This window comes from Lytechinus variegatus, chromosome 3, assembly GCF_018143015.1.
Source record: "Lytechinus variegatus isolate NC3 chromosome 3, Lvar_3.0, whole genome shotgun sequence".
Lineage (NCBI taxonomy): Eukaryota > Metazoa > Echinodermata > Echinoidea > Temnopleuroida > Toxopneustidae > Lytechinus > Lytechinus variegatus.
In genome coordinates, this window is record NC_054742.1 from 29,366,411 (window position 1) to 29,393,115 (window position 26,705).

A 26,705-nucleotide genomic window follows, 5' to 3' on the forward strand; every position below is an offset into this window, starting at 1 on the left:
GAATTTAAAGAAAAAGGAGAGGAAGGGAGGGGGGAGAAAAAAAAGTTTTAAGAAAGAAAGAATATAAAAAGGGAAATTTGATAAAGAAGACGTACGGGTAAGAAAAAAGGGGAAAGAAAAATGAACAGAGAGAGAAAGGATCAGGAAAGACAAATAGGAAATAAAGATAGATGGAACAAAAACAGGCAAGCAGGAAGGATAGAAGGATGAAGAAAGAAGGATACAAAAGAAAGAAAGAGGAAAAAAGTTCAAACTTCAAGCAAAAATATCCAATCATCTAACAAAAATCATAATGATGTTTGGTGTTTTTCAAATATAATTTTAGAATTAAAAATAATGTTTTAGAAATGAATAAAATTTCAAAGTGATTTTTTTAAATTAAAAATTAGATGAAACATCGCGTTATCACACACAACAAGACTCAAAACGAAAGCTGAAGCAACTATATCTAGTTATGAAAACTCAATAACTTGTTCCTCCGAGATTACATCTCCAAATCAGTAATCTGAGAACCCATAATATAGTCATACGAATTTCCCGCCGATTTTGTGATTATTTTGGCATGTTTGGTGGATAGAATCTGCTCAGATTCTACATGCCTAGCTAGTAGCCTGCCACACGGGAGGCCAGTTAGTTTACGATGTATTGGGTTAGCAAGAAAATCACCGTAGAACTTGCAAATCGATTTTATTGTTGTCTCTGCTTCGTCATCTGGTGGTTATTTTGATGAAAATTCATCACTTTTAAATACATTTTGTTCAATATTCTGAAATACGGGACAAATAGGCGTCCCGGGAAGGGTTTGTCGGGACGCCGGGACAAAGAAGCAAAATACGGGACAATCCCGGGAAATACGGGACGTCTGGTCACCCTGGTTCCAAGGACCCCCGTTTTCACAAAATTGTAGTTCCGAAGCCCGTTCCGAGGACCCTCCTTTTTACAATAAGCCCGCTCCAAGGCCCCCGTTTTTTGTCTCGCCCGCGGCACACCCCTACCACTTTTTTGGTCGAGTGCCCCCCGGGATTCACATGCAGGTACGGGAACAAAACAAGTTCGTGAGGGGCTCTTATCTCCGGGTAAAAAGGGGCTGCAAGGGCACTTAAGAATTAGGCAAGGGGCACTGTCTTGCTCACGCACGAGGTCCTTCTCAGCATCGGCGGCGGAAGCCAAAAAATTTAGGGGGTGTCCACCTGGGATGGACACATGTCAAAAAATTTGAACAAAACCTAAATTTAGGGGGGGCGTCTAAAATTTACGGGGGACACGTCGACCCCCGTCCCCCCCCCCCCGCTTCCGCCTATGCTTCTCAGGTGAAAGGGCCGGGCACAGAACAGGTTCGTGATCGATAGGCACAGATACGAGAAAGGGCACCTCCGAGGGGCACCTATATATCAGAAGGCAAAAGGGCAAATGCAAATTAAGCCATGCATACAGTAGGCCTACGGTACGGCATAAAACGGGTCTTCTCAGGTACGAAAGGGGCACAGAACACGTTCAAAAGGGGCATATTCTTGAGTAAAAATGGGCACTGATTCAAGAAAGGACACTTAGGCCTACGTGATCCCGGGGGCAAGGGGCACTTGTTTACGCATAAAACGCCCGGATATAAAACGGGTCCTTGCGGGTAAAAGGGGCAATGTACACGTTCGTGATGGGGAATGCACTTTTCTTGCATAAAAAAGGGCACTTTATCATTGCTTCAAAAAGTGAGGGGCACTGTTCAACCCGCCCCCCCCCGGGTCGCCGAACTGCCGCCCTTGGCCAGCACCCCAACCAAGCACCCACGGCCACGTGCGTGCCCAACCAAAGCACCGAATATGTACCGGTGAAACGCAAATGGGGCGCCCTTCCAATTAATTAGCCTGATGGCCTGATACTATCTCTATGCCTGATACCTACATGTAGCATGCAGTATTGTAAAGCCAGTCCGTGGTAATTTTTACAGATTCATTGTCAGCTCTTCAAGCACTCGAAAGCAATCGAATTCGAAACAATCGTATAGTTGATATCTTGTATAAAATCAAAGTTTTACACTCATCAGATATTTATGTCAATTTTGAATGGATACCATCCCATTGCGGTATTCACGGGAACGAAGTGGCAGACCTTTTAGCAAAAAAAAGAGCATGAAAAGAAGAAGTTGAATTCCATATATCAAAGAGGAATGGAAAAACCACATGTCTTTGATTTATAAAGAAATCTGGCAGGCACAATGGGTATCCTCATCTAAAGGAAGACATTTATTTAGCATCCAACCCAACGTGGCAGAAACAAATAGTTATCAAGGTCTCATTCGGTTTGAAGAGACTATGATGATTCAGCGGCTAAGACTTAAAATGTAAATTGAATTATTATCAGTATGAATGTAATCAACATGAAAATGGTTTATGTTCCCATTGTCAGGTTCCTGAGACAATATAACATTTTTTACTACATTTTAATAAATATGAAAGAGAAAGAAGAACTATGCAGAGAAGCCTGAATTTAAACAAGCCAATATCAGACCTAGCAACATTACTGGGAAGAAATGCAGACAATAAAGTCATCCTGAATTATGTGAAAAAACAAAGAGATTCGAATAAGAATATACCACTGATCTCTCTCCATCTCTCCCTCTCTCTCTTTTCCTTTTGTTCTGATGATTATATTTAGTGATGTTAATTCTTATAGACTACTTAAATTGAGCTTTGACCGAGCTTATAACAGTTTGCATACTATGAAGTACAAAAACGCACCTCGCTATATAATTATGACAGGACAGACTAGTCTAACGCCGAGGAAACGACCTGGCGCAGATAATCTACCAGATTGAAGAGCGCCAACTCAACTCCAACACCAACCAACCAACCTACGTACACATGCTATTTGGATATGCAGCTAGCTCGCTAGCCTAGCCGCAGATTTCAGAGCAAGCGCATGGTGGACGTTTTACTTCGTACCTCCTCGTCGTCGTCTAATTAATTACGTAGCGCCAGGCCAGTCGTCTGCCTTTTGCAAGTTGTTTATTTCATGTTTAATTTATGCTTCTTCTCGATGTAAATATATCTTACTAGGCCTATGATGTCTAAAAAGGTGAAATTAATGAATGGCGCGATGGAGCCTCCAGTTGACGATGGTCTATCGGGAGAGCAGCTGTTTGGAAGCGGCGATGGTCTCACATACAAGTGAGTTGTTACTATTTCTTTCCTCTCTTGTATTGTACCGGTAATTAGTGTAGTACTGTAATAGTATGGCAGTGTATACTATTGCCAGACACCTTTTACTTTAGTGCCTTAAAAATGACAACTAAAGGAAATACAATCAAGAAAAACTTGCACTTGCTATTCCAAATAGGAAAATAATGAATATGATAAAATTATTTTATATTTACCAACCGTTTTCTTTTCATCGCATTTGCAGCGCAGCATACCCTCCACGAAAACAATTATTTTCGTGCGTGACAATTTACATCATGATTCCGGAAGCGGTAATGATGGGTAATGATATATTCTTATAATGAATTATTATAATGATTGATGTATTATATAGGTGTGAATTTTTCTTCTAGTCTTGAGCCACTACAAGTCTACATGATGTCGATTGATGTCTTCATTAAAAAACTTTGACATGTAATGTAATATCAGGATGGGGGGTCGGGTGTCCGGACAGTTTATCTTTTGGAAGGCTGGAAGACTTCTTTTTTGTCTATGGATTACACTAGAAATATAAACTCAATACTTGTAATCATCTTCTATTTTGTTCTTTATAATATTTCCTAACATTTTGTACTAAAAAAATTGATTAAACTTCGCTTGTATTTTTTTCAAAATGACTTTCTAAAATTGCTCGTCTGGACACACATTAACTTAACTGGGTACACTTGATTACTTCTTTATCATTGGAGTCTTGAATCCCCTCCCATATATGTATAAGAGACACATGTACACAAAGATAAATTTCCCTAGGAAATTCATGTAGTTAGATGGTGAAATTGGTTTGTATTGTCAAATTTTATTTATCTATGAACCTTCTGGGCTGGCGCCTTAATACTAATGCGTATAAAGGGATAGAAATTATTTCACTATAAATGGTAAAAATGAGACATTTCCTACCAGACCCGATCTCTCGTAGATCCCTCGATCCGTTTGTCAACAAAGCAAAGACAATAGACCTGACCCTTGAACCGCTTTGTGATGACATACTTCCAACTAGCGATGCCGTTTTGAAGAACAATTTATAGATGAAAATTATCATTTCACAAATACTGAAATTTAATATGTGGTTATAAATAATTATACTACTAAATATGAAATAATAAACATTATTTGAACAATTAACAATTAATTCAATAATTTAACATTTGATATCAATTTAAAAAATAGTAAGATAGCAAATAGTAAGGATCTCCCTCATCACTGCTCTCAAAAAACCCAGACGATCAACTAATATCTTTTTTTTACTTGGCCTTATATGCCCCATATAAGGTAGAAGTTTTACGGTTGTACTACTTCATCAGTTTTCAACCAATTCTAAAGAAATTTGACTAACAACTTGGTCTTAAGGTAAAGACTGACAGGACATATATTTCCATGTGTTGGAAATTGTGTTGCAATGGTAACAACATTTACTTATCTGCCAAGTAGTACTGATTTTCAGTATTTAGTACTGAAAAATACTGATAGTTTCATGTAAAATACTGATTTCTTAAGTTTCAGCTTTACATGTGGTCCTATGGTATTCTTTGAATACTGATTTCCTAACCGAAATACTGATTTTCAGCTTTAAAACTACTGAAATGTTCTTTTCTGGTTGGCAGCTCTGCATTTAATATTCAAAACAATTAGGCAAAAATCTTGTGGTGTGAACTACTTCATCCGTTTTCTACTTTTGTTTTAATTGCAGTGACTTTTTGATTTTACCGGGATACATCGATTTCACTGCAGATCAAGTGGTAAGTTACTATTAAGATTTAAACCAATTTTATCTAGACATCAGTGAACATCTTAGTGATAATATTGCATTTGTTTGAACTTTGAAGCGAGACATTCATTACCATGAAAATCTTAACATACTTACAAAGGTCTATACATGTAAATGTTGTCTCTTTAAAAGTATGATCAATTTCCTGAAAACTAGACATACATACAGTATGGCTAATCAAATTACTGATCATTCATAGTGAATTTTAGCATACAAAATCAATGTCAATGATCATTCAGGGTTAATAAACTTAATGTATTATCATCAAGATTTCCATGCTCAACCTTAAAGTAAGAAGAGCTACCACCCAAAACTAATTTACGAGCAGCGTACGTGCTTGCTTATTTATCTGCCTTCTTTCAAAATGGATGGACATTTGTCTGCCCCCTTCATGGGCTATCCTAGAGACCGCCTAGGCTACCATTTTTTGTCTTGCCTGCATAGCAGAGTGAAACTATAGGTGCTGCTTTTCCGACGGCGGCGTCGTCAACATTGAAATCTGAACCTTGGTTAAGATTTTGAAATGTCATCATAACTTAGAAAGTATATGGACCTAGTTCATGAAATTTGGACATAAGGGTAATGAAGTATTACTGAACATCCTGCCTGAGTTTCAGGTCACATGACATGACCAAGGTCAAAAGTCATTTAGGGTCACTGAACTTTGACCATGTTGGGGGAATCAATATCGAAATCTTAACCAAGGTTAAGTTTTTGAAATGTCATAATTTCAAAAGTATATGGACCTAGTTCATAAAACTTAGACATAAGGGTAATAGTGTATCACTGAATACCCACGACAAAGGTCATACACTTGATGCAGTCATCGTGAGGAACTCTGATAATCTGCTTTGCTCTGGTCTGAAGGTTATTCCTGGTATTTCAGACCACTCTGCCATCACCTGCCGGCTTCGTCATAAAAGGCCTCTTCGGACTGACTCCACGTTTACCTGTCGCAACATCAAGGCAATAAATAGAGAAGCGTTTGCCAATGATGTTGCCAGCTGCACCATTACAGCCTCTGATGCGGACAGTGTATGCAATGCTGTGCGATTGTACAATCTTCAGCTCGGCACACTCCTGGATTCTCATGCACCGGCCAAGACGAGAACCATCAAGAACCGTAATGACTGTCCTTGGTTCAATCCTGATATCTCCGCAGCTAAGAGGAAACGCAGGAGACTTGAACGTAAATGGCGTTCCAACGGTAAGCTACACATCGACAGAGAACTATGGTGTGCTCAGAAGAACTTGGTAAACTCCATGCTGATGAAGGCGAAACGCTCACATTATGTTGGTCTCGTTGACGACTGTGGTAGCGACTCACGCAAGCTCTTCTCTCTTGCTAACCGTCTTTTAAATCAAAAGCAGTCTACCCCCCTACCGCGTCACACTGATAGTCATGTTATGGCTGAGACGTTCATCCAGCTCTTCCAAGCGAAAGTTCGGACTATCTGCGACACTCTTCACCCAGATGAGTCCTGTCCTTAACCTTTCACTGCGACCTTGCTTCAGACTCTGCATCCTACCAATCCAGGTGGGTGTGTCATAAAGCTGTTTATAAGTTAAGAGCGACTTTACTATCGACTGGTGATCCTGTCTTGTGGTAAATGATAAAGAGATTGGCGATGGTTTACCGCGTAAGAAAGGATCACCAGTCGTTCTTAACTTACGAACAGCTTTATGAAACGGCCCCCTGATGAGATTCAATCAATTCTTAGGAAAATACCACCTAAATCATGCCAGTTAGACCCGATTCCTACCATTTTGTTAAAAGAATGTTGCACTACATTTGCTCCCATTATTTCACAGATAATTTAAGTATTGATCAGGCTGAAGTTCCCACTTGTTTGAAGGTTGCCTATATCACTCCACTACTGAAGAAAAGTTCTCTTGATCCAGAGGTACTGCAAAATTACCGTCCTGTATCTAATCTGCCATTCTTATTCAAAATTCTTGAAAGGGTTGTTTTTGTCTCACCTGCGAAGCAGAGTGAGACTATAGGCGCCGCTTTTCCGACGGCGGCGGCGGCGTCAACATCAAATCTTAACCTGAGGTTAAGTTTTTGAAATGACGTCATAACTTAAAAAGTATGGACCTAGTTAAAAAAACTTGGCCATAAGGTTAATAAAGTATTACTGAACATCCTATTAGAGTTTCATGTCACATGACCAAGGTCAAAGGTCATTAAGGGTCAATGATCTTAGACCATGTTGGAGGAATCAACATCGAAATCTTAACCTGAGGTTAAGTTTTTGAAATGTCATCATAACTTAGAAAATATATGGACCTAGTTCATGAACCTTGGACATAAGGTTAATCAAGTATCACTGAACATCCTGCATGAGTTTCACGTCACATGACCAAGGTCAAAGGTCATTTAGGGTCAATGAACTTTGGCCGAATTGGAGATATCTGTTGAATTCCCATCATAACTTTGACAGTTTATGGATCTGATTCATGAAACTTGGACATAATAGTAATCAAGCATCACTGAATATTTTGTGCAAGTTTCAGGTCTCATGATTAAGGTCAAAGGTCATTTAGGGTCAATGAACTTTGGCCGAATTGGGGGTATCTGTTGAATTACCATTATAACTTTGAAAGTTTATTGGTCTAGTTAATTAAACTTGGACATTAGAGTAATCAAGTATCACTGAACATCCTGTGCACGAATCAGCCCCCCCCCCCCCCCGTCTTTTTAGGGTTAAGGCAAGTGTTATTCCATCCCAATGAAGTTTCGATTCAATTCTGTTGCATGCCCTTGCGAATCACGATATTTCTGGTTATTTCAGGCCTGCCAACTACTCCTTTTTAAAAGGAGTTACTCCTTTTTTGGAAATTTTTAATATCCATTATATCATAGGGAAAGAAAATTCTCCTTTTTTTTGTCCATATATTATGTACAGTCATCTATGGGAAATATGCTGTGACTCCTATTTTGTAAATGAATCACTCCTATTTTGTATGTTTACAGGTTGGTAGGCCTGTTATTTTCATACGTGGGCGAGACACAAAATCACTTTTGCCTTGTTTGTTTATGTTATCATTGTACGTATGTATATACATGTATTTAAAAAAGTATTCATGCCAAATGAATGAAGTTTGTTAATGAATTCAAAATTCAAAAATTCATTCATTTAATGGTTTAATCACCATAGCAAGAAGAGCGATTCCTGCTTGAGCGAGGCATCGATTCATCATGGTGTGACGCCATGAATAAATAATCCTGAGTGCGTCTGCACCTGCGGATTAGCGTGATAATTCATAAAAAAGCGCGCTATTTTGAAAGTAATCCCAAGACCAAGTTGACTTTGGATTGCGATAATAATAATAATACATATGATTTATATAGCGTCTTTTCCATTTTTATTAAATGCTCAAGGCACTTTGAAGGGAGTAAGACATAAAAGTAAAGAGAACTAAGAGAAGTATAAAAAAAGGGCCAATTTGAAATTGAGGAAAACCTAGTACCTGCTGGTGAACAAAAGCAATTCTAGGTTGCCCTTAAAGGATGTTTCAGAGTTTGAGTTCTTCAGGTCCTGTGGTAGTGAATTCCACAGGGCTGGTCCGGCATGAGCAAAGGCTCGATCGCCCCAGGATTTTTAGATAGTGGGATATGCAAGAGACTATAGATTGGGATGATCGCTGAGTGAGTGCAGGTTGATAGTGGTGTAATGTACCCCTTTCATAGTGAGAGCCGAAGTGGAGTTAGTCCAGAGTCCAGGAGGAGTTACTCCACTTTGGAGGGCAATATGAAAATTCTGAGATTAGTTCGATCTGGATTCAAAGCGGAGTACTCAACCCACTTCGAGAAGAGGGTTACAAACGGAGTTACTCCGCACCGGAAATGCGGTATGCGCTTATCGCTGTGATCTCGCCACACGTATCGCGCGAACTCGCTTGGAAACCATGGCAACGACTGCGGATACACTGCTGCGGTGCTTGCCAATACATGTATGAAAGGGGGCTTAAGGTCGGTCCGCAGTACAAGCGTATAAACTTAATCCGGAGTAACTCCACTTCGCCTTCAGTATGAAAACGATATAAGAGACTCGTAATAGGGTGCGGATCCATTGATGATATGATGAACCAAAAGTAGAATTTTGAAAACTATGCGATCCTTTATAGGCAACCAATGGAGTTCTTTTAGAACAGCAGTGATGTGATCGTGTTTATTTGACAGAAAAACATGCAAGCTGCTGAATTCTGAAGTTTTTGAAGTCGGGTAATTTTGGAGTTAGGTATATTAAAGAGAAGAATATTACCGAAATCAAGACTTGAGGAAATGAGTGAGTGCACAAGTTTCTCTGTTGCAGAACGAGTTGAATATTTTCGAATGAAACCAATGTTGCGCAATTGATAGCAGACAGATTTACAAATACTTGTGACATGATTTGACATTGACATTTGGGAATCAAAAATGACACCAAAGATTGCGGCATGAATCAGAGAGAGGAACAGGATTACAGGCAATGAAAATGGAGTCTATGTTACGTTTACTTAATTGAGATTTGGAGCCAAAAAGCATGAACTCACATTTACGATGTTGCAGTGAATTTGATTTCATCCAGGTGTCAATGGCAGAAATGAGTGAGTGCACAAGTTTCTCTGTTGCAGAACGAGTTGAATGTTTTTCGAATGAAACCGATGTTGCGCAATTGATACATGTAGCAGACAGATTTACAAATACTTGTGACATGTTTGACATTGACATTTGGGAATCAAAAATGACACCAAAGATTGCTGCATGAATCAGAGAGAGGAACAGGATTACAGGCAATGAAAATGGAGTCTATGTTAAGTTTACTTAATTGAGATTTGGAGCCAAAAAGCATGAACTCACATTTACAATGTTGCAGTGAATTTGATTTCATCCAGGTGTCAATGGCAGAAATGCAATTTCCAAAAATGCGCAAGGTTTGGGAAGATTGAATTTGGTCCGGTGGAAAAAAGACAAAAACCTGAATATCATCAGCATAAATATGGTAATGAACAGGATGATTTTTAAAAATATGGCCAAGACCGAGTAGGTAAATTGAAAATAAGGTCGGTCCGCCTGCAGAGCCCTGTGGCACTCCACAACCTAATGACTGTGAGGAGGATGTGAAACCGTCAGGAACGACACACTGTGTATGGTATGATAGGGAAGGTCTAAACCATTCAACAGCCTGGTCCTGGATATCTAAGCTTGCAAGAGTATTGAGAAGTATTTTGTGATCTACAGTATCGAAGGCCAAAGACAGAGCTAATAGGACCATTGCTTTAGCGGATCCAGAGTCCATTTTCTGCAATATGACACTAGAAACGTTTATGAGTAGAGTCTCAACACTGTGGTGGAGTCGGTATTAAAAAGTAAATTGTGTTCTAATAAATAATCGTTCAGTCTAGTGAACACAACTCTCTCTAGGATCTTAAAAAGAAAGGGAAGATTGCAGAGTGGATGATAATTCTTCTTCTGGGTTTCCCAATCCAAGGAGGGTTTTTTCAACAGAGGACAAATCAGAGCAGACTTTAAAACAGAAGGCACAATAGCTTGCTCTATACTGAGGTTAACAATTTGACAAATAATTGGGGCAAAAGTGGAAGCGCAATCCTCAAGATTAGTCCTACGAACTAATTCAATTCAATTCAATTCAATTTATTGACCATTAAAAAGACATCAAAAATATTTACAAAAATAACATGATACAACAAATTCAAAATATAACAGGTTACAAGTTTCTTAATGGTCAGGGCCCCTAAGAAGCAAGACTGCTTATAGCCGGGGCCCTACAAATATACAAATAATATAACTGATAAAAAGGGTTATAAACAAATACACACACACATACACACACATTCACACATCATCACACAATGCAAAAACACAGGAGATAGAACAGAATAGAAGATAAGACGAGATAAAAAAGAAGATAAAATACTATTACAGGTTGGGATTTGAGTTCTTTAAATAATTGAACAAAAATGACTTTGAAAGTAACTTGAAACGTGAGAGTGTTGTGCTGCTTTTTATATCAGAATTGAGAGAATTCCATTCTTTCACCCCAATATATCTGATGGAATTGCGAATAAAATTAATTTTAGAAAAAGGAATACGATAGTTGTTTTGATGTCTAGTAGAGTAATTATGAATTTGAGAATTTGTATGAAACATTTGTGAAAAATTATCTGGAAGGGTGCCTTTGTGAAATTTAAACATAAAAATCCATGTATTTAAACGAATTAACTCAAATAAAGGTAACACTTTGTGTTTAACAAAAAGAGGCGCACTTGGACTCATATAATGAGAATTTGTTAACAAACGAAGAGCTTTCTTTTGTAAAATAAATAATTTAGATAAATTTGATTTAAAGGTGTTACCCCAAATAATATTACAATAGTTAAGATGGGGAAATAATATAGAATAATAAATATTAAGTAATATGCTGAGGGGCAAAAAATCCTTAAGTCTGTACAAAACTCCAATACATTTTAGAACTTTGTTACAAACATTATCAATGTGTTTTTTCCATTCCAAGTTTTCTTGGATAGTGACACCTAAAAAATCAATACAATCTTTCCTTTCAATAGCAATGCCATCAATTTTAACACATTCAATATTACTTACAATTTTTTTCCTTTTGGAATGGAAGATAACATACTTTGTTTTTTCAAGATTAAGTTGTAGTTTATTACATTTGAACCAGACATTTAAGTTACATAACTCAGAATTAACTGTAAAAATCAATTTAGGTAAATTAGAGTGAGAACATAAAACAGCAGTGTCGTCTGCAAACAAGGAGAATTTAAATATTTTTGATGAGAAAAGAATATCATTTACATATAAAATAAACAAGAGCGGTCCTAAAACTGAACCTTGTGGAATACCGACATCAATATTCATGTGATTGGATTCGACACCATCGATCACCACATATTGTTTACGATTGGATAAATAACTGGCAAACCACTGCAGTGGAATACCACGAACCCCATAATAATTCATTTTTTTCAAAAGAATGTGGTGATCGATGGTGTCAAAAGCCTTGGATAAATCCATAAATACTCCACAACAAAAGTGACCTCTATTCAATTCTTCTAAGATATAATCTGTAAAATTTAATATACTGAGTGATGTGCTAAAATCTTTACGGAAACCAAATTGGTCGTTAATAAGAATCTTGAATCTATTTAAAAAATCATACAATCTTTTGTGCATCAGCTTTTCTAAAATTTTACTGAATACTGGTAATAAAGCCACAGGCCTATAATTTTCAATATTATCCACATCATTTTTTTTATGTATTGGTATTATCTTTGCAAGTTTTATACTGTCTGGCACGGTTCCTGTAATAAATGATTTATTAAACACATCACACAGAGGATGAACAAAATGATGAATACATTGCTTCACAATTTTTGGAGATATACCATCCGGTCCACATGCTTTATTAATTTTTAGAGATGATGATATTTCTATAATTTCGTTTACAGAGACCGGTTTGACAAAGAAGGAGTTGAATTGTTTATTTGGTAAGAAATCATTAAATGATTGGGTTGATACAATTGAATTTGAAATTTCTTTTCCTACATTGACGAAAAATGAATTAAAATATTGAGCAATATCTCTCTGAGAATCAAATTTCATGCTTCCATGAAACATTGTTTTAGGTATATTTTTTTGTTTTTTGTTACCTAATATTGAATTTATTTGTCTCCAAGTTTTTTTCAAATCACCCTTGACATTGTCAAACAAATCTCTGTAGTGTTTTCTTTTAGAAAATCTGATAATATTGGTTAGGTTGTTTTTATACAATAAATATTTTTTCTTATGTTGATCACTGGGTCTCTTTAAGTATGTTTGAAATAACCTATGTTTACGTTTAACTGATTGCAATATTCCTTTTGTGATCCAAGGCTTTTTGTATCTCTGTTTCTTATCTACATGGTTTACCCTCATGGGAAAACATTTATCATAGACTTTATAAAACTTTTCAAAAAATATATTATAACATTCATTTGCATCTTCACATTTATATCCATCCAACCAATTGACAGAATCTAATTTTTCTTTAAACATATTTACATTTGCATCATTAAACAATCTATTCTTTTTAAAGTTATTAACATGAGTATATACAGATTTATGATGCGAAATGCAAAATATAGGGAAATGGTCAGAGCAGTCACTATAAAGAATACCAATTTGCTGCTTTCTTTCTTCATTCACAGTATTAGTATAGATATTGTCAATTAAAGAAATTGTGCTATGTGTAACCCTTGTTGGTTTTGTTATTAATGGATACATATTATATGAAAACATAGTATCTAGGAAAAAGTTTGTTTTGTTGTGAATACCATAATTGATCAGATTTATATTATAATCACCCAATACATATATGTCCTTCTTCTCACATTCTAATGTATCAAATATTGTTTTTATTTTTTCAGTAAAGGGTGTGATATTTGTGTCAGGGCGACGATAAATACATCCAATTACAACTGATTTATTATTTTGAACAGTTTCAATAAACAAGGTATCAGCATACTCAGTGGATGAAGAAAGATTAGCAAGAACTGTATATTCTATATTACATTTAACATATAAGGCTACACCTCCACCTGTCTGTGTTGGTCTGCACACTTGCACTAATGAATAACCATCTATATTGAACATATCAAAATGAGTAGAAGGTTTGAACCATGTCTCAGATATTGCTATAAAACTAAATTCATGGTCAATAGATGACAAAAGTATTTGAATCTCATTAAAATTCTTGGGCAAGCTTCTAGCATTCAAATGTAACATAGAAATATCTGTTTTTGTATACTTATATTGACTGTTGAAAACATCACAGAAGGTATATTTACAATTGTTTTCATATAAAGAATAACAATCTTCATCAGATAATATATTTTCAACATCTAAGTTTTGAAATGGTAAGTTCATGTCAAATGGATTAATTTTTAATTTCAACAGCTTATCAATGTCTATACCTTTGTTAAGATTGAAAAAAGTATACACTGACCAAAGAAATTCACAGTCATCATTATAATGATTGAATGGAAAAATCCCAGATAAACAATTAGAACAAAATGAAGTAATGGAAGAGGAAGAACAGTACACACACACAGCCATACACACCACACTCACTCTTTATTTTAAAAAAAGCAAAATAAATGAAGACTTACTACAAATAGGTAGCATGAAACATACCACAGGCTCAAGGAGCTTTCAAGTTCAGTTTACATATTCAGGAATTCAGTTAAACAGGCTACAGTTTGCCAAGTTCATCTTTGCATTTAATCAATTGCTTCATTGGATTCCTATTACTTGGAGTTGGATGCTTCACTATGAACACACGACCATCCATGGTCCATGAAGACTGGACCTTTTCATGCTTCTTCGCTGCCAGTAGAAGTTCATGATTGCAAGCCGTCAGATCTTCATGAATTGTAATCCCACTTCCTTTCAACTTTCTTCGATTTCCTAGAAGTTTCTGTCTTGCGCGATATGAGGTCATCTTGACTATAATGCCACGGCTCTTCTTGGGATCTACAGGTTTCTTGCCGACACGATGGCTACGGTCAATGTCACAGGTAGCGATGTCAACACCAATTCTCTTAGCTACGTCACAAACTACAATATCAGTGTCTTCATTAGGGCGGCAAGGAACTCCAAAAATCCGAAGACATGTCCTCCGTGAATATTGTTCAAGATCATTTACTGTAGACTGTAGCTTGTTGATCATGTTGCTTTTTAATTCAAGCGATTCCTGGAGTGACTGAACCTTTCTGCTTGTGTTGTCTCCATCAACGGTGTGATCCAAAAGAGTGGAATCAAAATTGTCGCATCTAGAAGTAAGACTCTGTACAGAATCATTTACTTGAGACTGTAAGTCATAAAGAAGCTTGTCAGTCTTCTTCGTTGATGTTTTAAATTGTGATAAATCATTTTCTTGTGTATCTAGTCTATTTACAATTTCACTCAGTTTGTTATCAACTGCTTCTGCTATAGCATCCAAAAACTCTGAACTCTCCAACAGTTCTTTCAATACAGCTGCTACCATTTTCTTCGTAGACATTGTGTGATGTGTAACTAATACCAATAATAGAGTCTAATAGTGCAGTTGAAGAGCATAAAAGCAAAAAATGTCTTCAGTTGAGCACACACTCACAGACAATCTCGAAGCAAACTAGCATTGGCATGCAAATTCAGCTCAGCCAGGCTCAGAGCAGAGTGGCAAGAGTAAGCAGCAATCCACAACACATAATTCGGTATATGGGACCGAAGTAGAAAAAGTGTCAAAAATAATTACCAAGATGTGAACAAAGGTCCATTTTCCAGCTTCATCATCCAAAATGTGCTCCCCGAGTGTGGCAATAGTGAAGTTAGAAGGCAGGTTACATTATAAAAATAGTATCAACATGAAGATAAAAGTCAGTAATCATGGTAATATGACGGATACGACGAATACGTAGGAAGCGTTACAGACGCTGCTGCTGCTGTCACAGAGTCTCACTAGCGTGATATTTACGTCTCCATTACAGATAATCTCGAGATTGTTTAGATCGAGATAATTTGCTGGATCAGAAATAGCGCGCTAATTTGAAAACTTGGGATGGTGCAGATGGACCTATTGATACAAATTATTATCAGGTTCCCAGGCTGATTAGAGTGGCATTGTCACTCATAGCGTTGGATTATTGCTTGTATTTTCAAAGGGTAAATAGAAAAGAAAATGTTATATACATGTATTTTTCAATGTGACAAATTTAAGGACAAGTTTACCCCCAACAAAAAGTTGATTTGAATAAAAAGAGAAATATCCAACTAATGTAGCATTATGAAAATTTCCTCAAAATCAGATGTAGAATAAGAAAGTTATGACATTTAAAATTTTTGCTTAATTTCACAAAATCCACATCCTGGCCTGTATGCAAATGAGGGAACTGATAACATCACTAATTCATTTGTATTTTGCTGTGTGAATTTATTCTAATTTTGATAATGATAATCAGTTCTTTTATAGCGCAGAGCACATAGCAATGCATGTCCCTATGCACTTGGATGAAATTAAGGAAAGAAATTAGAAATTAAGTAAATAGTGTTGGGCACTGAATTACAAGTATACTATTTTTAGGGAAGTCTTAAACTTATCTAAATCATGAATATTCTCATATAATTAGGAAGTGCATTCCATTAGATGGAAGAGGCATGTGTGCAAATGAGCGCTCACCATATGTTTTGGGAAAAATGGGAGGAATAGCAAACAGCCGTTTTGTGCTTGATCTTAGAGTTTTGTGAAACAAAAGTTTTTATTCCTCCCTGAACATGCGGAATTACCTTTGATTTAACATTTCATGGTTCAGTCAAATTTGTAAAAATTGTAAAAAAATCTGTAAACTAAAAAGGAAATATTATAGAGAGGGATATCATAGATATTTTTATGTCACTGAGTTGTGCATGTACATGTACAAGTATTTGTGAAAAATAAATGAAATCTTTAAATTTCACAACTTTCTTTAATATTTTACATCTTATTTTGATGAAATTTTCAGCCTTGTTTGATTTTTCTCTATTGATTCAAAATAGTTTTTTTTGGGTGAACTTGACCTTAAAACACTGATGCTTACTTATTGAAGTTTGTTTAGAAGAGAAGACTGCTATGGGCATACCATTATTTTAAAGATGAGATTTTCTGTAATAGTCTGAAGAAAGAACTGATCATCATATCTTTGTGACCTTGCATGTTTTGTCAATTGATATATTGTCACCTTCAATAGATTCAGCTGACAGCTTGCATGACTTGAAATAGAATTTAGATATTAAATATTTTGGTTGATTTATTAAATTTATAGATTTTTCAAGGACTGTACATGTGCATGTAGGTGTATGTGTCAGTGTGTCAGGTCTGTTTAATTTCCTGACCTTACAATTTTTTTTTAAATTGTGTTTTTATTGAAATAAATCAAAGTCAATTACAAAAATTACAAATGATGATGAAGTGATAACAAATCGCATAAACGCAAATGGTTACTTAACACAAATAAAATAAAAACAATAATAAATTGATTTTGATTCAACCCCGACCCCCTTCCCCCCCAAAAAAAAAAGGTGATGCGGCAAAGTGATGACCTAATATCAGGTACACTCACTGTATATCTAAACAGATGTCAGCTCCAAATACATTAGTGTTCCCATACCTCAAAAAATCTTAACACTTAATTGAATAGTATATTAGGTTTATGATAAACCACCACTTTGAAATGACTCCATCCAGGTTAGTCTATACTACAGGATGTACAAATGTATTCACTCAGCTCTGTTTTTTAAATCTCACTTTATGTACAATCTTTTAGTCTGTTTCCCTCTCTCTCTTGCTTTCTCTACCTCACTTCCTATGTTAAAACCCTTCCTACATGTGGGTGATGCGAGAAGTTGCCTAAAAGGCATCTTCAAGTGTTATGACTGTCCGCTGACAGGTCATGTGCGACAACAGTTACTGCTCTAGTGATATAGCCTGTCTGAGCATAAATTACCATCTACATTGTTGTACCTGTTGTGTATTCTACCAAATGTGCTACATGTACATGATATAAGTATTTTTTTAAAGAGAATACACTTGTAGGCGAAATTGTGGAATACCCTTATACTTCATAAATGTAGGCCTACATTGAATTTTGGGATGTAGCCTACAGTAGGGGAAGGCGGGGTAAGTTGAGCATAGGGGCAAGTTGAGCCACCAGCTCCAGGCCAATAATGAATAAGTCAGACATTGTGGTGGTGTTATGTATTGATGACCCATAGCATAACCCTTAACCCCGCCACATTGTTTTCCACTTTGAAACAAAAAGTAGTTTTTTGAGGGAAAAGTATGAATTTCAGCCAAAAAAGTAAAAAAGAATGTGAAATAGATAAGTGCTTTATTCACACACACGTCTTTAAATATAGTAAAGACATGATAACAACATTGGTAGTCCAGGTATGGATCTCCATTCTTGTCAGTCTAATATGATGGATGCATAATAAATGTGTGGATACAAAATTATCGCACTAAGTTCGGACTGGGGTAAGTTGAGCCAAACAGCATTGGGCAAGTTGAGCCATGGTAATTCTTATGGTAATGTATCTTAAAAAACAAACAAACCATAAAAATCGATTGAAATGCAGGCTGAAAGGAGCAAATTTACATGACTGTTTTTTTTTCCTTTTAAAGGATGTTAGTATTTATAGAGAATTAGCAAGTGAAAAAACTTCAAACAAAAAATTGACATGCTGGTTCTCCCCCTATACATGCACATTTTGTATGTAGTTTTTGTCGCTCAACTTACCCCAGATGGTGGCACAACTTACCCCATATATGGGGCAAGTTGAGCCATTTGACATCGGTTTTTTCAAAGGTCACAATGACTTTCAGTGTGGGGGTAGAAAGTTATATGTAGGTGAAGAACATTTCCCAAGAATCAAATTTAAAGGCAAGGTACTTATTTCTACAATAGTACTAGTCATATCAATTCTAACATGCAAAATGCAAAAAATGTCACAAGTTAACCTACCCCGCCTTCCCCTACATATTGTACACACTGATTAATTTTGCCTGCTTGCCATACTTTTTCAAATAATGATATTGCCATTCATGTACATGTATGGTCATCCCTGCAAATGAGATCCAAAACTCATCAAAATTTTTTCCCTGCAAAATTAAAATATGTGTATGCTAAACATTAACTCTTTACATGTATATGAGCATGTACATGATATTGCTGTGTATGATTAAAGATTAAAATACATTTATATTTTCACATGAACACTAAAGTGAAATTTTCAAAATAAACAGATGGTACTGTTAAGTGCTCTCCTAATTTTGCATCAAAGTTTTGTTATGTTGCGAGAGATAGACTCTACAGCACATGCATGCATGTACATTTGTACATACACTTTTTTGTACACGTTTAAAAGACAGGTTTACCCTTCATGCTGTATGCAGAATATCTAGTCTGACTATTGCATCTACCTTCATTTGACATTTTAAAATTTATTGAAAACCTATGTTGAGGATAATCCATTATCCCTCAAATTAATTTGATTTACGTACATGTGTTTCCTGATGTACTGTGTGTCTCGTGTTGTAGCCATTGCCACAAGCATTGTGCATTGAATTACATGTACATGTGTAAGAGTTCACTATTTGTAAATATTTTTGCACAGTATCTATGGATGTTTTATTTAGACCTACAGTGTACATGTTTGTGTATATTGATGCATTTTGTTGAAGCATTTATTTTTGTGATAATTTCTTGTTTACTTGTTAAATAATACATGTACATGTATGATTCCAAGTATCAAGTGCATTTGCACATGCCTGCACTATATACATGTACAGTACATGTAAATGGACTTGTTTATTGTTTCATGCATACTCAGTCATTTTATGGTTGGTTGAAGAAACAGGATTATTTTGATATAGGTTTGATGTGCCATCAAGTAAATACATATATGATATACCTTCTGTTATGACCCCCGTCCTCCAAAAAATATCTAAATGATGCATTACTCAGACAATAGTGGAAAGGAAAATAAAAAAGAATAGAAGTCATAAATATCTCAGATTACTAAATGGATGATCAGGAACATTTCAAAATTCTTTTTGAGGTGCTAACAAGTAAAAAATATATTTCATGTACCTTCCGTTGTGAGCTCCCTCCTTCCAAAAAGAATGTCGCATTTGATTATTCAGACAACCGAGGGAAGGAAAATAAAACAAAATAGAAGTCATAAATATTTCAGATTACTATTATGGATGATCAGGAACATTTCAAAATTGTTTTTAAGGTGCTAACAAGTAAGAACATATTTCATATACCTTCCGTTATGAACTCCTATCCTCCCAAAAGAAATATAAATGACACATTATTCTGACAACGGCGGAAAGGAAAATGAAGTACATGTACATGTAGAACAGAAGTCACAAATATCTCAGATTAATGAACGATACATCATATTGGAAATGTTTAAAATTGTTTTCGGGTACTACATGTATGGCTTAGATAGATTTAGTTTTATGTACATTTTGTTATGATCTCCCGACTCCTGTTCTCCGAAAAGAAACATAAAGGACACATTTTCTTGACATCGTCAGAAAGGAAAATAAAAATCAATAGATGTCACAGCTATCTCAAAATAATTACACGATCTATCAGGAAATGTTTTGAAATGCTTTGACTTCGAAACTGTTAAAATATTGCACCAAGAGGTACTTCATATGGCCACTGATCATACCAATACACAGTTACATTACAGGGTTACCTTTAATCCACTCTGCAGAGTGTTCAATGTCACTCCTTTTATCTGTTTTCATTCTATACAGGATTTGCAATCTCAGCTAACCAAGGACATCACCTTGAAGGCTCCATTGGTCTCTTCTCCCATGGATACTGTCACAGAGTCCTCCATGGCAATCGCAATGGCTGTGAGTCTATTTATCTTCTAATCAATTTACCTCAAGACTTACAAATTACTTGCACAATTACAGTATCTGTCCATTTTGCCTTCCATTTGGTGAGATGGAGCTACATGTAGAATGGATAATATTTAGCAGGGCCAAAACTTTATCTGCTCAAGGGCTATTTTCTTGCTTACACTGTATAAGATGTCCTCTTTTTTTTGCATTGAACCCAATGGTATTTCACAAGAGCTACATGTACAGTGTATTTTCAAGTTACGATGTACATGAGCTTCTTTTTTGGGGGGAGGGGGATCTTGCTATATGTATTACTCTGAAATGATAAACATTTATTCTGCATTGTCAACATTTTCAACAGATGTTCCTATTGAAAATCTGCATATACATGTCAACATTTACCCTTTTAATCCTCATCCTAATCTTAAAGCATTCCTCATCCAAAACTCTATTATAAACTCTAGCCCTATGTTTTTGTTCATTAAAGGAGAATGAAACCATTGGAACAAGATAGCTTGTGTGAAAATAGCTTGTGTGAAAACAGAAAAATCAAAGAAACAGATCAACAAAAGTTTGAGAAAAATCGGACAAATAATGAGAAAGTTATGAGCATTTGAATATTGCGATCACTATTGCTATGGAGATAGCAAATTGGCAATGCGACAAAGATGTGTGATGTCACGGATGAACAACTCTCCCCATTACTTTAGTATATATTTCACTTGAATTGCCTCTTTTATCACATCTATCCATAGATCATGTGTTCTTTCTACATGAGGGCATGTAATACATATTTTTTAAGAATATATAATGGATAAAGAGTTTGTATCATCGTAAGAAAAAGCAAAAAGAGACATTTTGAGGGTATTTTATAGTCCACCAAAGGGAAAGTTGTTCATCAGTGACATCACACATCCTTGTCGCATTGCCAATGGGAGGATCTCCATAGCATTAGTGATTGCAATGTTCAAAGACTCATAACTTTCTCATTATTTGTCCGATTTTTCTCAAACTTTCTTTATTCTTATTCTTTGATTTTTCTGTTTCTACACAAGCCTATTTGTTCCAAAGGTTTCATTCCCCATTAAGAGAAATTTACCCGGTATGTGCATGATAGAACTCTTTCTGTCCTAGCAACTCATATACATGTATAGTTGTTATTGCGTGTTATTTATCAGACGTTTTGTATTCAGTGCTATTGGTGAAAGTATTTTTACTCCATGCCGCATAGATGGTGTTGCCATTAGCAACCATACTGATGCAGTTCTCTGGTTTCAATTTACGTGATGCCCAGCTAAATTCATTTATTCACTACTCAGTCAATATGCCAGAGCGTGTGTATCAAGGAGATAGGATGGAGGGTAAAAGGGATGGTTAATAGGGGATGGAGAAAGAGACGGGAGAGGGATGGAGGGAGGTAAAAAAATACCCTAATGAGCAATGAATATTGGAAATTGGTCATACAGTAATAGAATGGAAGCGGTGTGGTAGAAAAAGACAAAGAAAAAGTATTGAAACAAAGAGGGAGATAGAAATAAAAAGGTATAATTGCAGACTTATCAGGAAGAGCAGAGAGATCAGAGATAAGAGACATGTTCAGAATAGGCTGCACTTGGAGCTTAAATAAAATTGACCATCTTCAATGACTAGAAAAAGAAAGGTATTTTATCTACACTCCATGATTTTTAGATAGAAAGAGAATGGATTGTTACATGCTCTTTGCGATGGAATGAAAAATAATCAATGAAATATTGAGTCCCTGGATGGGATAATGAAATTCAGTTTATATTTCATGGTAAACAAGACCAGCTCAATTTATGTTCAGGAGGCTTAGGGAAAAGTGATTTACAGACTACATATATCTGTACAGGGGGACTGTACAAAGCACTGCACATGGATGCATACACAAATGCTTTAACAGATAATCTGTGTTCTTGTGAAGATATTAATTCAATATTTTTTTCGACATGTTGATTAAACGCTCCCCTGGATGACCAATTAGCAGGGACCTGCTTTATTTCTACCTGCATTTTACATGTAAGAATCCATTTTCAGAGTGTTGACTGTTGATGAAGCTGTATATTGCCTGTATCACAGTTACATGTACCTTTATATCCTGAAATAAATCCTTTACTCACAGAGTCTCTGCTTTCATAGCAGGAATATAACATTTATATCTTCTTTCTTGCAGTCTGAGAATAAAATGTATGTCTTCAATATTTGATACTGTAACAAAGAAATTTCTGCTATTCTTTATGCTGTTGCTGAGGATAAGAAGGGATTGCATTACACTCCAAAACATTTGTTTCCCAATAAAGATCAGACAATCATTATATGAAAATTCTCTAATGGCGGACTGACACTGTGTTCTAGAGCACCTCGTAGTGGGACACAGCCCCCCTTAAACATTTCTCAAATATGTAGACTATGCATACAGTACCTTAGTATATCTGTATGAAAAAATTATAGGGAGAAAGAAATGCACTTTCAATACATGTTACAAACATCCAAATATGTATATGTTATGTTCACATCTCTATTGAGAATGACTCCCGACTTCTTGTCTAATATTTCCAGGGATGATCACATAATAATGTTACAAATGAAAATGTTTTTATACTTGTTTCTCACTCTTTACCTTCTTTCAGTTATGTGGAGGCATTGGTATCATACATCATAACTGCACGCCCGAATTCCAAGCAAATGAAGTCAGAAAAGTTAAGGTGAGTATTAGTCATCATTCCTCGTAACCATTCTCCATTTTCTCTCAGGACTATCCTCTTCTATGTCTGCAGATGCACATCCCTTCAGCATTACTCTGTGGATATTTCATTATCATTTATTTGGCAACTATTCAACTTTATACTTTGCAAAATCTTTTGGAATCTATTTTCCTCATACCAAGCTCTCCATATTACTGATTTCTTGATGTAAATGTAGGCTCAAACTGTGTGTGAGTAAATTATTATTGAGAGGCAGCTGTCTATGATCTGTTTCTTAGATGGGCTTAAGACCTTCTGGGATGTGAAAGATTCATCCCACCATAGAGTAGCAAGTGCTATTATATTGATACCATATTTTGGTGATGAATGATGAAAACTATTCATAACTCAAATTTGGCGTTAATGAGTGCATGGGGGCCCCAAGATATAAATGACCATATGACTGTAAAAGCAAGCCCCACTGAAATCAATTCATGCTTGCCTGGTTCCAAGCAGTTTATGAATCAAGCCAATAAACACTGATTTTGATGGGAATTATTAGGTACTCATTTGGCTATACCTTGGCCACGATAAGTTATTATGTGGACATATTTCATTATGCTGAATCGAAATATGGTGTGTATTAGAAGAATAAACTGTTGCAATTAATTCTGTTGTGAAATTCTTCTCAAATGATTAATCAAAAGTGCACCATTCCCAGAGCTGCCAAGTAGTACGGATTTATCCTCATGAAAATGAGAAAATTCACTCGGTAAATGCCACATTTTCGAAAATAACAATTGGGAATTTTGACAAAACAAGCTTTGATAAAAATGATTTTATAAGTATTGATCCTACATTATGTACACACAATAACCATCTGATTGATCTGTTGTGTCATGCATGAATGAACATGCATTAAAGGAGAAATAGTGACTTTCAAATTATTGTGGTTATTTCTTCTAATATGCCCTTTATTAAAGTTAATGTACATCAGTAAATGAGTGAAGGGAGCTGATGAAAATTAATGCCAAATTATTTGTTACAAATTGTAATGTGGAAAAATAACAGTATTTTAAAAAGGGAGAGAGGTTTGCTTTGTTAAGTTGGAATTAGGTGAAATATGTTAGATTGAATATATCAACATGGAATCAATGTGTTTTTCTCTTTTATTCTGTACTTTTCAAATAATTTCAGAAATATGAACAAGGTTTCATCATGGATCCTGTTGTGCTTGGTCCTGATGACACTGTAGGTGATGTCTTTGGCTCAAAAGCAAGACATGGCTTTTCAGGTAACATCATAAAATCATTTATTATTCTGTCTCTGTGTATTCTGAATAGCTTTAACCCGTTTCTTTGTATTCATATACATGCGTAGTAAATGTGTAGTATGTGTTTGAACTTAGATTTATATTACCTCTGCTGTAGAGTTTTAACAACAATTGCTTCATTCCCTCTCTTTCAATTTGTGTAGCTGACTGAAAACTGCATAAATTGCTCTCCCAATACATTTCAAAATGTCACTGTTCATCTGCTGTTTATAATAATGCTTCAGTAGAATGCATTCTTCTTTTCATGTATTTGTGCAACCAAGCAAGAATAATAGCCAAATCTAAATATTGTAATGTGATTTTCAGTAGGCATATTTAAGACAAAAACTAGTTGCTATAAAATTAAAAAAAATTTTTGTCAATATTTTATATACCGTTAACTTTTTTTGTACATGTATCTTTGTTTCATTATAACAGCATGCTAATCCTATTTTCCCCTTTCAAATCCTTACATGGGCTTTGATATTAACCCGTTGCCAACGGGAGCCGGCTATATACGGTTCCCTAAAACTCATTCATGTACGGGAGCCGTATATAGTCGGTTCCCCAAAGGCTATTACTCGAATCCATTTGCAGGCCTTAAAAATACAATTTCATACTATGTTTCTGCCTTTTCTGTGTTATAATTACAATGTCCATTAATTAAACTACACATTCCAGAAAGTCATACGTTTTTACCTTTTGTTTCTATAGTTTATAAAGCATTATAAAACGAGTTATGCTTCGATGAGAGTCCAATATTCGCGTACAGTGGGCATTGCCGCGATGAAAGCTTGATTTCAATGATTTTCAGTTTCGCAGGACCACGTATACACCGTAATCAATAAGAGTGAGGGAAAATAATGGGAGCAGCGAAATGCAACCCAAAACGCACGCAGAGCTGCGTGCGTGCGCTGATATGATCAACGATAGATCGAAAACGATCGACATGATCGATACTATATTAGATTGCTTTCTCTAAATGGGAAAACTTAAATATTAGACCATGTATTGGAGCCCAGAGCCAGTTCTCCACGGGATAGTGGATGGGGGTGTTCATGGGAGGGTGGGGGGGGGGGGTAATGACAAGGGCTGAGTGTGTGTTTGAATTTATTTGGGTGAGGAGGCCGAGGTGATGGGTCAAAAATATATATGCTGATGGCTTCAATTCGTTTAAGGTTTTATTAATGATTTATTTTTGTATGTGGAAAATTTCTCTTATGTTTTTTATTTGACACTGGAAAAAATCAATATGTTGGAATTTTCTGTAGAAGTTTCTTCTTGATGCATATATTATAATCAATGTTATTTATAATTATGTATTGGAAGATGTCTGACATTGTGTTTTATTGTAACATTCATGAAAATATTATGTTTCATAGTTTTATTTTTTACATATATTTTATTTTGTATATGAATTGAAGTTGTCAATAAAAACTACTCAATACAAAAAAAATTGCTAGTGAGGTTTCAAAATGGCGCCGTTGGTAGAATATAGGAAGAAAAAAAAATAATGATTTCAGTTTATAACACATCGATTTTTGTTTTCTTCTTTCATTTAGGTGCATTATTTTGCCTCTTGAAAATTGTTGTCATAATATTCAACTTCATGAACTGATCAAGCTAGATCAAACTAGAAGAGAGTACACGACTTTAAGTTGATATCGATTTCTATAATCCTAAACAAAAGTGTATACAGCTGGCTATTGAGAATACCTCGGATCGTACATACACTCTATTTTGTTCTAACGATACGGATGGGGTAATTGATGGAGGCATGGCCCCCTTTCCTTTGAAAATAACAAAAGGGCATCCTGCGAAGATCAATAAAGTTGCCACTTACTAACAATGTAAACGAGTGACTTGAAAGGGAAGGATGTACGGATGAATTCACCCTTTGTCAGTTTGGTTTAACACCAAAGAGTGATAAACACCGTGACATAGGCATAATCATGCTAATGAAGACTAATATGTGTTATTTACGATGTACAAAGTATATGAAGCATGTTTTATCCATATAATCTCATTATATGAATATTCGAAAAATCTAAGGTTTCCCCGATTGATTTTATTCTGATGCATGTTATCGTGGTTTGGTTTGACCTGCATATAAAAAATGTGATGCGATAGGAATCCAGAGCATGGAGTAAATATGTATTCCATGGATATATTATTCGAGAAGATAGAGGGAATGAAAAGCAGAATATATTAAAATAAAATATCTATGTTTATGTCTGCAAACAGGCCTATAATGCTTTTCACGGAACAAAATTGATGTAAGCCGGG

General features: G+C 35.7%; 1 protein-coding gene across 6 annotated transcripts in view; it reads left to right on the forward strand.

Moving 5' to 3' along the window:
* The first annotated feature begins 2,889 nt into the window (after positions 1–2,889).
* Positions 2,890–26,705, forward strand: part of LOC121410710 (inosine-5'-monophosphate dehydrogenase 1b-like) — a 61,924-nt gene continuing 38,108 nt past the window's right edge. For 4 of the 6 annotated variants that reach the window (XM_041602965.1, XM_041602963.1, XM_041602966.1 and 1 more), the window contains exons 1-5: positions 2,891–3,164; positions 4,882–4,930; positions 20,313–20,414; positions 23,054–23,128; positions 24,305–24,401. In XM_041602965.1, coding sequence (XP_041458899.1) covers positions 3,058–3,164; positions 4,882–4,930; positions 20,313–20,414; positions 23,054–23,128; positions 24,305–24,401 — 430 coding nt within the window. In that variant the 5' untranslated portion in view covers positions 2,891–3,057. Of the gene's footprint in view, positions 3,165–4,881; positions 4,931–20,312; positions 20,415–23,053; positions 23,129–24,304; positions 24,402–26,705 lie in introns of all 6 variants that reach the window. The other 2 variants (XR_005969367.1, XM_041602962.1) reach the window with 1 other exon arrangement.